This window comes from Lottia gigantea, assembly GCF_000327385.1.
Source record: "Lottia gigantea unplaced genomic scaffold LOTGIsca_13, whole genome shotgun sequence".
NCBI classification, from domain to species: Eukaryota; Metazoa; Mollusca; class Gastropoda; family Lottiidae; genus Lottia; species Lottia gigantea.
The window spans coordinates 3,184,194-3,198,718 of NW_008707425.1; the positions used below are offsets into that span (position 1 = coordinate 3,184,194).

Sequence of the window (14,525 nt, forward strand, 5' to 3'; positions counted from 1 at the left end):
TGATTATGAGGAGACAATAATAATTGATCAGGAGGTAATAGTGTAAACTGTATCTTACTAACCTCTACTATTTCTGTATGATTATGAGGAGACCATAATAATTGATCAGGAGGTAATAATGTATGTAAAACTAATAAAGGATTAGGCAACTGACCACTACTATCACAAGGTAAATCACTACATTCTAAAAATAAAAAATAGGAAATAAAATTTATGTAATTCAAATTCAGATTCATTGATCATGTAGGAGTCTTATCTAATTATTTTTTTCTCCATTTTAGGTAACAAGATATGGAGATGAAGTTGTCTACATATTTACTTTTATTCGGTTCTGAAACACTCTCGTTTAGAGAGTTGGTTCTTTACATAACGTCATTTGCTTGGTCACAACGGACAAATAGTGTCCAGACTCAGTCTGTGTGTGAAAATCTTATAAGTTATCTTCACTCATAATTCAGCTGTAAATGGGTACAGATAATTCAGGAAAGATTAATGCCAAGAGATTTGTCCAGGACCAGTTGGTAGAAGGATTCTTTTGTGAACCATAGTTGTTATCCTTTATATTTTTGTTACAAACTTTAAAAGGTTAACCTGAATTACATGTAATAAATCATATATTACCTAAAGACACTTCTAAAATACTTTCTTCATTAATATTGTCTTCTGAAAAATAGTTCAAGTATACATTTTTCATAAAATAACATAGCACTACAAATATCAACATCTAAATTAAAGTAAACTTATATTCAGGACTAAAGCTTTATAGTGTCAAAAAATTTCAATTGGATTGAAATTAGTGACTAAAATCAGAATAATCAAATAATATCATGATCCCTATAGATATGCTAGCCTAATTTTCAAGGAAAGACAGATTTTCAAGTATTGGGCAATGCAAATAAGTCTTATGATACCAAGTTTCAGATGTTTCATCTCATTTAAATGTTTTATGTCTAATTTGATGACTCAAAATGTAATAATTCTAGGAAATTCTAGTCTTGGAATTAAAAAAACAAAAGGATATTTTTTAGAGCATGTGAATATTAACATAGGATAGTTAAATTAGGAAGTTATAACAGGTTATGAGAACATTAAGAAAACCAAAGCATGTCAAAAGAAAGATGTTGAAGCCTGGACAATGTACTTGGGTGAATAAAATGTGGGCGTTAATCTTTGAAGTATGCTGAACACATCAATAATTGGAACCATTATAGCCAAAAACATTATTCACAGTCTTGTTAAATAACTTTGAGAAATATCTCTACTATTTTAACAGTGAAAATATAATGTTATTGCATAAGAAATTTCATAATAACATAAATTTGCTAAATTTCTAAAGAACACAAAGAGATATTGAATAAGGTTTGATATGATGATAAAAAAGACAGTATGCCAATTAATTAGTTTGGTTGACAGGTTTTACTGGTAACCATTGAATTGCTAGAAGTTAAGAGTCTTAGGCACCATGTTACACACCATCTTCACAACGATAAAACTTTAACCAGTGATTTTTATTCCATAAAGCTGTGTCTATATAGCGTACTCACAATTGCTAAATGCCATTCAAAGACTTTATTATAATGATATAGCAATGAGTCTGAATGAGACATCAAATCAAAATACAGTCCACAACATTCTTAAAAACTTCACTTTTTATTAATTCTCAGAAAAGTATAGTCCAGCAAAGCTTTTAGAGTTCATGAGGGCAAGATTCGAAACATTAACATGAGTAGTACTGGGATGAGCACAAATACCTTTGCACCACACTCGAAAAATTCAAAATGTATGTTAAAAGGTACACAGAAATGTGATAGGCCAATTGGAAGACAAACCTGCAGACAGTCAAATGAATGGAAATGCAAACGAAAACATACATCCAAGAATCAAGAGGTAACAATTGGCAATGATTTATGTCTATGATAGCCTATGTTGGTAAACTCTAACCATGCTTAACTACAGTATAATGTTAGTGATAAATAGCAGTGCTTCTAAAGCAGTGAGCAGAATAATTATGTAATGAAAATATAAAGCCAAACCTGATTACTTGAGAGAGGACTATGATTCTAGATTAACATGATAAAATGAAAGATTAAATCAAGGAAGTAAAAGTATGAAAATGTACCATAAAAACATGCTGTATTATAGCTGAGGAGAAAATAAGACTTAGTTCGCACCCGAATGACTGTCTAAATCTACTCCAGAATGAGCTTGAGGTTGTTGTGGGAATGGATTACTACCAGTTTTGCCTTGTAGTTGATCAGTCAGACTCTCAAGCTGCATTTTCAGGCACTCATAACTGGCTATATGTAGACTCTTTATCCAGTCATCTCTATCATCTTCAGAAACACCAGCAAATTTAAACACATTGTTTTCTCCTTCAAACACTGTAATAAATATTATTTAATTATAGTTACTAATTCTACAGGACAAATGTTTCTTTAAATAGCGATTTCAGAAACTAGACACCAACATTTAGAACTGACTCCAAATTAATTACATCATATCTTGAATATATTATATTTTACACAAATAGACATAAAAACGCATTACTGCAAGTGTACAAATTATGATGTTAACTGATATATATCTAAAACCTAATTGCTAAAACATAAATTAAATTATTATCAATACATCACTCTTACCCATAACAAACGCATTAGGTATTTCTTCTTTAGATTCTAATTCAACAGTACATCTTTCTAATATCATTAATCCCAATGGCTCTGATTTCTATAATGAAGAATAAATTTAATTAGATATATATCAAAATATAACAAGAATTGATATTAATACATGACAAAACATAGCTTGCCATCTAAGGTAACATACGCCCACAGGCAGCTGTCAGAAACAACCATAAATACCATAAAAATCTTCATAATAATAGCAAATTTCTCATATTAAAGATCTTCATAATGCATTTGTAGACACAGCCAGTCACGTCAGTTATGCTGAGTTTTTCCACAAAATATTTTCAAATCAATAGCAATAACCCAGAAGCATTGAATTATCACACTCCTCTCGTGTCTGAAATTTTTAAAAATATATAACAAGGTATCACCGAATACACACTAACAAGGTCTCATCAACATTGAGAAACTCGAACTTGACTAAGATCTCATATATACCTGCATACGAAGTTTCATCAAGAATGGATAAAAACTGTAGCCCCCAACATGTTTACAAGCCAAATTAAGTGCACTTTAACTAAATCAAGGGCAATAACTAAACAATTAGCCAAATACTTGACCGAGATCTTATCAATAAAAACATCAAAGTAAGTTATATTAGGTTCGGATAAAAACTGTAGCCTCAATTATGTTTACAGACCAAATTAGACACGTTTTTAGGCAAAAAGAACCAAATTTGAACTTGACCAAGATCACATACACCCCAAGTTTCTTTAAGATTGGATAAAAACTGTATCCCTTATCGTGTTTACAAGAAATGTGCAGGAACAGATGGACAGACAGCCAGGACAGGGGTGAAAGCTAATTTACAACGTACTGCATTCCCCTTCCAAGCAAAACTAATCTTACTTGAATAGAGTCTTTGTTCTTGAAATAAAACAGCAAATTTCCTTTTAGTCTAAAATATCTTTCAACATATGCTGAAAAAAAAAATAACAAAATATTGAGGTAAAAGACAGCATGCAAGGCAAGGTAATATACACCCAATAGTAGCTTGGATTTTAAATATTTGGCAGTACAGTAGCAATCACCATTAATTATGAACTATTCAACCTTCGGTCATATACTTCTTATGTACTTTTATGGGGTGATAATGAATAATATTTTTGTCAAAATCGGGCAAGAATTATAGAGTACAGTATTGACAAGGTAAAAAATTAACATGTGATTAGGGTAATAACTCATACTTTAATGTTTACCGTAATGTTTTAAAAAGAAGGGCAATAACTGATATTAGATATTTTTCTGATTTTCAAAATGGTTTATCCTTGGGTGATAATTAAGACCTTTACCAAGTTTTGTCAAAATCCATCAAGAATTCTCAATGGACAGTCAGACTGACAACATGGGTGATGCCAATATACTCTCTACATTACATGTGAGCATATAAAAAGATAGCTTGCCAGGCAAGGTAACAGACGCACACTACCAGCTGTCAGAAATGATAACAAAGTCTGTAGTGGTTTAATATGTGAAACCAATCATCCGATTTTTACTAATTTCAAGCTTTACTGAGATCTCATGCGAAGTTTCATCAAGATCGTATAAAAAATGTAGTCTCTATCAAGGGCCATTACTCCAAAACCGTTAACCCGATCGTTACCCATTTCGAACTTGACAGAGATCTTATCAACATATAAGTGCACATTAAGTTTCATCAAGATTGGATAAAAATTGCAGCCTTTATCGTGCATACAAGCCAAATTTAATGCGTTTTTACTAAGTCAAGGACAATAACTCTGAAACCATTCATCCGATTATTACCAATTTCGAACTTGACCGAGATCTCATCAATATATACATGCATACTAAGTTTGATCAAGATCAGATAAAAACTGTAGCCTCTATCATGCATACAACAAATGTGGACGGACGGACAGGCGCGACGGATATATACGTCCACATTTCCATGTGGGCCTATAAAAAGGCAGATATATTGTTTATTCTAACCTTCTCTTTTCTTTAACAAAGTATCTTGTCTTTCTTTCATCAATAACACCCCTTCCTTATCAAAATTCACTCCATTCTGTGCCATATGCACCAACTCCTTCGAATTAAACCTCATATCAAATTCTTTATGTGCTCTTGTTAGTAAATAAGTGCATCTTCTAACTTTGTCTCTTCAATGTTTAACATTCTGAAAATCAACAAAGTAGCCATCAGATGCTGTAAGCTTTTTGATAATCTGTTGAATGTCATGCAAAGAAAAATTATATCAGTGACATGAGAACACAGTATAGCACTGTTCTATGATAACAGCCTACATGCTACAATGCTGCACAGGTAGCAAAAAACAAAAGGTTCCCGTGAATCAAATCAATCTAACAATAGCAACCAAAATAGCAAATTTCAATTAACATCAGAGCTAATGTAATTTTTTCACCTGCTAGTATTTTCTTCTTGTTAAAAGAATTACAATGAAGAAAACATGAGCAAAATTGGACAATATATAATTCCATAATTTCCAAGAAGTTAATTAGATCACATCCAACAAATTCTCGATTCTGACTGGATCTATTAACCTTTGAATTGAATTTTTTCAGGTCAGTGATTGATTCTAATCTGTCCTTCAAACACCATATTAACTCCACCTATTCTACCGCTTTCTACCTTCTAAAACAAATATCAAAGATTGGGAAATGTGTAACTTCAACCGCCAAAGAAAATCTAATCCATGCCTTCATCACAACTACATTGGACTATCACAATGCCCTTTTTCACCGACTTCCAGAATACCAAATAGAAAAACTACAACATATCCAAAATTCAGCGGCTCGATTTTTAACGAACACCAGGAAATGGTTACCAGTGAAAAAACAAATTGAATTTAAAATACTTTTACAAACTTACAGCCATAAACAAAAAATCTCAAACATACATTAAACAACTGATCGAATTTTCAAATCTAACAAGAACCTTAAGTCAGTGTTTATTAAGTGTGCCATCAGTTAACCTCGAAATCACCAAATGAGCTTTCTCTTACTCTGCACAATGGAACAGTTTACCATCAGAATTGCGATTTTCAAAATCTATTGACACCTTCAAGAAAAACATAAAATATTTCTTATTTAATGATTCTTGAGTATTACTTCATTCACAGAAATTTATTGATCGAAAGCGCAATAGGAACTGAAAAGTAATATGCACCATATAAGAGAACTATTATTATTATTATTATTAGGTTGAGTGACATAACCACAAAAGTGTGTTAAAATTCGATTTCCTATATGAGACCCCATTGAGAATATATTTTAGGTTCCTATATTTAATTAATACTAAAAAAATCGGCATTAAAACTTAGCCAAAACGGTGAAATATAAATTTCCAGCATAAAAGGGTGATAATGGCGGCCATTTTGGAACACTCTTGAAGCGTAACAAATGCGAAAAATTGAAGTTGATTTCAAGCAATTTCAGTTTATATGAAACACTAAACTCATAAATGATTTAAAACTATCATTTCTTAATTTTAAGTACTGGTATATTTTGAGCAGATAATTTCATATTATTTAAATTATTTGATCATCAGGTCTACTTTCACTTTATCATTATTTGGTAGGCCTATCCTATGTGTGTGTTTTACCAATTCAGATTTGGGAATGTAGGAACTCATGATATTATGAAAATTACCTATTGTCTTTAAATTAAATTGTAATTAAGTTACATGTATTATAAAATAGTTTTAATCTTCTAATGACTTGTTCCGTATATCACTTATAAAATGAGTGTGAAGAAATCATACAAATAACAACCATATTTCTCCAATATTTACCCCATTCATCATGGAATATCTCAAAGACTAATCAAGATATTTTAATTCTGTAAAGTTTTTCATCGAGAGAAGATATGAATATTTTTCCATGTAGATTTTTCAAGATGTTATAATCAAAAATGACCAATTATGCGATCGGGTTGTATTTCAACGAAAAAGAGAAAAATTTTCATTTGCCAAGCCCACTTCTTAAAGACCTTAAATATTGCATAACTTTTTTATTTTTCAATATTTTTTGGTTTTGTTTTCACTTTTTCCAACTACAGTCAAGTAACCTAATTTCGAGGAAACCTATTATTCGTGGATTTCCGGAAATGTTTAATAATTTACATGTGCGACCTTGCGCGACCTCAGCATTTGCTTGTTTTGATAAACATGGGTTATCTCTACAATATCAGCTAGTAGAATGAATCCAGTAGTTTCAAGCAAGGTAAAATTTATTATAGTTACTTTGACAAATACAAAATGGCGGATTTCAGTGATTACCAAACGCCACCATTTTTTATCGGATTTCCTTATAATTCCAAGCGGTAATCGGAATTCCAAGTGTCGTCTGTTAGAATGTAGTCCAACGAATGAAGTCACGTGATCAACTAGTGGGTTCCGTATCAGCAGAAAATTTCTATGGAACACAAAGTGGACCATATTCTTATGTTGTTTCAGTGACTTTTAGCAATTAATCACGCTATGTATCTTATTTTGTCAGTCACTATTTTTTTTTTAAAATTGTGGTTCTTTGAAGGAATTGTCACTAGTTATAATGAATTGATATTAAAGATAAATACTAAGAGAAGTTAATTATACCACCCGGTATCCATACAACGTGTTTTTCTAGACTTATTTATAAATCAAACATTGTACACGAAAATAGGTGACGCATTCTGCCGCCCTTGCCGAGTTGGTTGCTCATGAAATATGGGTCAAAGAGAAGGATTCATAAAGAAAATAGAAACAATACTATTTGTTAGTATTAGTATTAGTTAGTTGCACAATATAGCTAATAGAGTAAAACGTCAGGTCAGACACGATATTTCGGTGAAAAATTATCCGATCATGATGAAAATCGAGAGATCATCATGAAAATCAATAGGGATCATCTTCATAATGACATAGACATACAAAATAAAAATCAAAAGAATCTGTAAAGAATTGTAGCCTGTAGAGTGAGCACGAGTTGCACAATATAGCTAATAGAGTAAAACGTCAAGTCAGACACGATATTTCGGTGAAAAATTATCGATCATCCGAAAATCAATAGGGATCATCTTCATAATGACATTGACACACAAAATAAAAATCAAAAGAATCTGTAAAAAATTGTAGCCTGTAGAGTGAGCACGAGTTGCACAATATAGCTAATAGAGAAAAACGTCAAGTTAGACACGATATTTCGGTGAAAAATTATCCGATCATCACGAAAATCAATAGGGATCATCTTCATAATGACATTGACACACAAAATAAAAAGCAAAAGAATCTGTAAAAAATTGTAGCCTGTAGAGTGAGCACGAGTTGCACAATATAGCTAATGGAGAAAAACGTCAAGTCAGACACGATATTTCGGTGAAAAATTATCCGATCATCACGAAAATCAATAGGGATCATCTTCATAATGACATTGACACACAAAATAAAAATCAAAAGAATCTGTAAAAAATTATAGCCTGTAGAGTGAGCACGAGTTGCACAATATAGCTAATAGAGAAAAACGTCAAGTCAGACACGATATTTCGGTGAAAAATTATCCGATCATCACGAAAATCAATAGGGATCATCTTCATAATGACATTGACACACAAAATAAAAATCAAAAGAATCCATAAAGAACTGTAGCCTGTAGAGTGAGCACGAGCCAAATCTGAACGGACGGACGGACCGACGGGGTGATTACAATATACGCCCATCTTATGTCTGGGCGTATAAAAATTCATTTTTTTAACTTTGACGAAATTCGGTGTTGAATCCTTATATCCACGAAAATAGGTTACACCACTGTACTAGTAGTAGTACATCATAACCCATTTACAAGAACAAAATTATTTTATTTTAATTATTTCTACTTCCCATTTGCATTGCTACTATAAGCTTATAGAAAAGACATATTAGAAATAGTGAGTAAAATACCTAGTTTGAAGTATTTTTAATGGAATTATAATATTTTCTTCTGACGACTATTTACATGTATTCAAGGCTAAAATCAACCACCCAATGCCGCATCTCTTAAGAACCTTTAAAATGATAAATGTCGGCACAGTCTGCGTTGAGAAGAAAGTAGGCAAAAATCAGTGAAAATCCTTGATGCATTAATAACCAACTTAATGTCCAAGTTGCATAGTAAAGTACAAACCATGGGCTGGAAACTGTAAATAGAGCAATCATTTACAAATAGGCTTGTTGTTGACGCCCACAAAAAGGCTTCCGTCAGCCATGTTGACCCTGTTCCGCCTTTTCACAGCCGAAGAACGTAAAAGACAGCCGAAGAACGTAAAATATAGCCAAAGACTGTCATGGTGAGAGGGTCGAAATTTCACGCCTGCCCATAGAGTCATAGGTAATATTTAAAGCACAGTTGTCATGAGTTAACCGTTTTAAACGGTCAACGAAAGAAAACGTGCTATAAATTACTTATAGCATGATTTAAAGAGGTGTGACAGATGGGGGAATGGCCTTCGTGTTAAATGTAATAACCATTGCACGTGCAATGCTAAATTTGGTGGTGCTGTATAAATTAATGAGATTGAGAAAGATGAATCGTTTTTTCCAACAATCCTTTGTATACAAACATACTTTATGCACAATATTACAATAAAAAGTTACAGTTATATTAAAAGTTGTCACTTTGTTTTTCAATATCATGATCACAAACGGTCTTTTTGAAAGTTACACTAAAGCTCTGCAACAGATTACGCATGGTTTACGGAAACTGCCGAGGATTGAGCAATGTATCATAATGAAGTTTTTTGATCTATTTTGAACCCTTCTCATTTCCAACATCCAAGGATGTCAACCCACAAAGCTTCACAAAGCACTTTTTTTTATAAGCTTCACAAAGCACTTTTTTTTATATACTTCGCACGTAAAAACATCCATACCGGGCTTATTATACAATACACGCCTCTAGATGTCTATATGACCTCATCTCCAATTCTAATTATCGACGCATGTAATGCATGCTTATAGGAAAAAAAATTCTTCATAATGCATTTGTAGTTCAACAGCTTTGAATATCTCATCAATTTACAGTAATCAAAATCAATTACCAGTATGAATTATACAACCTTCAGTCATACACTTCTTTTGAACTCTTTGGGGCGATACTGAATAATATTGAGTATGAGTTATTGCCCTTGTTCTTGAAAACGTGTTCAATTTTGAGCTCGTGAAAACTCTAGAAGACAAATATTCAACCTGGTACTGAATAATAAAACCATGTTTTGTCAAAATCCGGCAAGAATTATGCATTTAAGTGTTTAAGAGCTAAAATTTGAAAGCGTTTTCAAGAAAGAGCTCAATAACTCCAATGTAACATTTTTCGATTTGAATAAGGTTCATCCTTTGGTGATAACAAACACTCACATCATATTGTGTCAAAATCCATCAAGAATTGTCCCTTCTAGAGTGTTGACGAGATAAAAATTGAACGCGTTCTCAAGAACAAGGGCAATAACCCATACTAGATATTTTTCGATTCTTCTGATTTTCGAATTAAAAACTTTCATTTTCATCCAGGTGAAAATTCTAGAATTTTGAATTAAAAACTTGAATTTCCACCCGGGTGAAAATTAATTTTTAATTAAAAATTTTAGAATTATCAAATGGGTGAAAATAATTTTCACTCGGGTGGAAATTCAAGTTTTTAATTCCAAAGTCTGGAATTTTCACCCGGGTGAAAATACAAGTTTTCAATTCAAAATTATGTTTTGTAATTATATTCCAGTTTTTTAATTCAAAATTTAAAAAAAATATATGATGTGGTATACGAACTACCGTAGTGTTTAATTTGATAATATTTAATACTTGTTTTATATGATATCTGTAGTCAATCAGTTAATGATAATGAACACTTGTTTTATATGATATCTGTAGTCAATCATTAATATTAAAAACTTGTTATACGCCCACGTCGGTCCGTCAACATTTCTTGTGGGCACAAGAGAGACTACAGTTTTCATTTGATTGTAATGAAACTTGGTGTTCGGGTGTATTGAGACGAGTCTCAATGAAAGCACTGGCCTAGGTCACAGAGCAATAGATAAGTCTATTAATTATGTGAAAATTAGTTAGTCATTAGTATGGTTTTAGTTGAAAAGACACACACACAAACATACACTGCATGTTATATAATATACTGTATATAACCATGGCACCAGTCCTGAAATAAGTATTCCCTGAAATCTAACTTAGAAATCGATTAATTTATTGATATAACATGATACATTTATATTAAGAAATCTATGCGAATGGACATTGTTCAATGGGTCAAGTCTACCGTGAAAGAGAAAATTGCTAAGATTTTGATTTCATTTGGGATTGGTAATACGACGGTGAAGTTCTAATTTGACGATTTTTCGATGAACGATTTTTGTTTTATTGCCCTTGACTTAGTAAAAATAAATCAAATTTGACTTGTAAACACGATGGTGGCTACAGTTTTTATCGGATCTATGTTAAATCTGGTATGCAGATATATATTAATGAGATCTCAGTAAAGTTCAAATTTGTCTGTGTAGAGGAGACCTTAATAGTTTGAATTTGATGATTACTTTTTATATATCTTTGAAAATTTCAGACACGAGAGGAGTGTGATAATTCAACGCTTCTGTGTTATTGCTATTGCTTTAAAACGATTTGTGGAAAATCTCAGCATAACTGACCCTAAATTGATGAGATATTCAGGGATATTGAACTACAAATGCATAATGGATATCTTCAATATGAGAAATTTGGTATTATTATGAAGATATATATCTTTAGTCAATAATTTAGTTATCATCTCTAACAGCTGCCAGTGGGCGTATGTTACCTTGCCTAGCAAACTATCTCTTTATAATCACTAGTCAATCATTTAATAATATTAAAGATAGCTTGCCAGGCAAGGTAATATACGCCCACTGGCAGCTTTGATTTTGAATAAAAATATTTAGCAGTACAGTAACATTCACCAGTATGAAATATTCAACCTTCAGTCATTTTCTTTTGAACTCTTTATGAAACCGCTATATCGGTTCTTTCTTATATGAATTTTACTAACAGTTAGTTGTTACTAAAAAACACCTTATGATAATCAAAAGTTATCTCTGATTTCTGACCTAGGCCAGTGCTTTTATTGGGATTTTTAAATCTCAATCTCACTCTAACACTGAAAAATTGTTTTATGTGAATCTGTACTTAATCATTTAATAATATCAAAAATATCGATGCCATCGTAATACGCCCACATTTGTAATGACAGCTAATTTGTCCGGGAGGTTGACAAGAGTTATCAGTAAATGAATGTTTCTGAGAGTAAAATTTTCATAATTCATGGGTTTTGTTTACAGCTTACAATTCAAGAAGAAGGGCAATAACTCATAGTAAATATTTTTCGATTCGTCTGATTTTCAATAGGGTTCATCCTTGAGTAATTACAAAATCTCACACCAAGTTTCGTCAAAATCCATCAAGAAACCAGCTCTCTATCGTTTCCACAAACAATTTAAGAACAAGGGCAATAACTCACAGTAAATATTTTTCGATTCGTCTGATTTTAAATAGGCTTCATCCTTGGGTGATTACAAACACTCACACCAATTTTCGTCAAAATCCATCAAGAAACCACCTCTCTATCGTGTCCACAAACAATTGTGGACATTGTGGACAGACAGACAGGGGCGGGGGCTATATACGCCCACATTAATGTGTGGGAGTATAAAAACTTGTTTTATATGATATCTGTACTCAGTCATTCAATCTTACTGAAAACTTGTTTTATATGATATCTGTAGTCAATCACTTAATTATATGGTTTATATTTGTATAAGCTTTTATTTTTACGCTAACCACTCTTAATACTATACCTCCAACCAATCAAATTTATTCCCTCTCAAGTGCTGGGATTATGTAACTCAAACAAAAGGACAGATCGGTGTATTGTGAAGAGCATAAGATTGCCAAATGTTGTTGAAATTTAATTTTTAATTGGCTGTTCTGAATTGTACCAGTGTAATTCGATTGTTGTTAAGTGAAACTAAAAGCTTTAGCTTATTGAAAACAAAATGAAAGTTTGGTCAAATTTTGATTAGATGGGTCTTTTTCTGTAATACTATTATATATATTACTATTAATTCTGTCTTCATATCCCAATGTAACACTGAATTAAGGACATTATCAAAATACATGTGATCACAAAATTTAGTATGTCCAGAATTAAATACTATTAATAAGAATAAGAATCAAAATGTTTTATTATCAAAGGCAGGGCATATTAATATCAGGTAAGCTGAGAACATTCCCACATACTTAAAAAATATATCTGATAATCTTTCCTTTTCAAAGGAATATTAAATTTTGATAATTTGAAATCACTGACGATAATACATGTATAATAGTTTTTGTTTTAACTCTTAGTTTGTGTAAACAACCAAATCAAAATTTTTTGACACTGATACATGGAAGTCGTGATTTTCAGATTTGATGTCACATACTGATAATAACACATGTAGGCTACTGTTCGTAAACTTCAGTGCCGTTTATGGCTTTTTCATTATATTTTTATTTAAGAGTAAATTATGTCAAATAGAACCAATATTGTCCCTGATACATAAAACAAATGGCTGATGACCCTTTACACAACATTAAACAATTGACGTTCTTGGTGATCTCGCTTTCAATCATCCTATGACAGGAGTTGTAGCTACTTTACTTTCAGAATTAATAAATAATCTAACACGATCTTCCCTATAGTCCATAGTAACTCCAGAATTTTCTGGTACTACTTGAACCTAGAAACAAACAAAAATTACAATATATCAAAATACAAATCTGAAATTCATATTTTAAGAGTACAGTATAGATTTTTGTTAAAGGTATTCGTTGGAGAAAATTTTTTTTCAACAATGAAATGCATAACTACAAATGCTTAATTTTCTCAGCTTAAAAATATAGTCTTGAAAAATCAGCTATACCATGATAGGCCTGAAGATTTTAACAATGGAGAATGATATTGGTAACTACATCTGAATTCTATAGCAGCACTTTCATCAGTCACCATTCATAAGTTTAATAGATAGATATTTATTGTATTTTTCGCCCTTTGGGCAGCATACAAGATAATACATAATAATAAGTGATATGAATATGACACACTGACATCAATTAATAGTTATAAAAAAATATATAGTGTATACATGAACAAGTTTGAAAAAAGCAACATCATAACAAAATAATGCGCAACACTATGACGGACTATATCAAGCAAATTAATACTATTTTATTTTAAGTCTAATAAGACTCCCACATTCTAAGTTAACATAAAAAAATAAAACACCAAAGGAATAAGCAATATATATCAATAATTCTGTTGTAATTCGTTTACATATAATATTATAATAAAAAAAACCCTATTTTTTCTGGATTCTAGTGCGTAATAAATAAATTTAGAAACAGCTATAGAGCCTAACTGTAATTTAGCGGATCAAAAAGAACATGAAATGACAAAGAAATATTTAAATGTGAAATGGTAGGAGTGCTATTTTTTTTCCTAAGGGTATTGTATTTAGGACACATCACATCAGGAGGAAATGGTATTCATCTTCAACCAAGGAAAAATCACATTGTTCGCATATGCGTTTATCAACAGGAATTTGTACCGAAAAAAATCGGGGGTGGGGGGGACTGATACTTACCATTATATTTTTATAATCTGATCTAATTTTGTCTTCCGCCTCTTTAACTGGCTGTTATAAATCATAAGCATAAACAAGAACATAGATAATGCATTGATACATGGAGTTGATGAAAATGCCATAAAAAGAATATTATTTGGAAATTCATGAATAGAGGAATTATCAGTTTGAACTGTAAGTCATT

At 31.6% G+C, this 14,525-nt stretch overlaps 1 protein-coding gene across 1 annotated transcript in view; it reads right to left on the reverse strand.

The window, feature by feature from the left end:
- Positions 1–8,830, reverse strand: part of LOTGIDRAFT_230548 (hypothetical protein) — a gene marked incomplete at its 3' end in the record, with an annotated part of 29,114 nt that extends 20,284 nt beyond the window's left edge. The window contains exons 1-7 of the mRNA XM_009049046.1: positions 8,806–8,830; positions 4,638–4,824; positions 3,537–3,607; positions 2,640–2,727; positions 2,172–2,381; positions 622–663; positions 63–184 (exon numbers count right to left, since the gene is read on the reverse strand). Of these exons, the coding sequence (XP_009047294.1) occupies positions 63–184; positions 622–663; positions 2,172–2,381; positions 2,640–2,727; positions 3,537–3,607; positions 4,638–4,752 (648 nt within the window). The 5' untranslated portion in view covers positions 4,753–4,824; positions 8,806–8,830. The remainder of the gene's footprint in view (positions 1–62; positions 185–621; positions 664–2,171; positions 2,382–2,639; positions 2,728–3,536; positions 3,608–4,637; positions 4,825–8,805) is intronic.
- Positions 8,831–14,525: the final 5,695 nt, after the last annotated feature.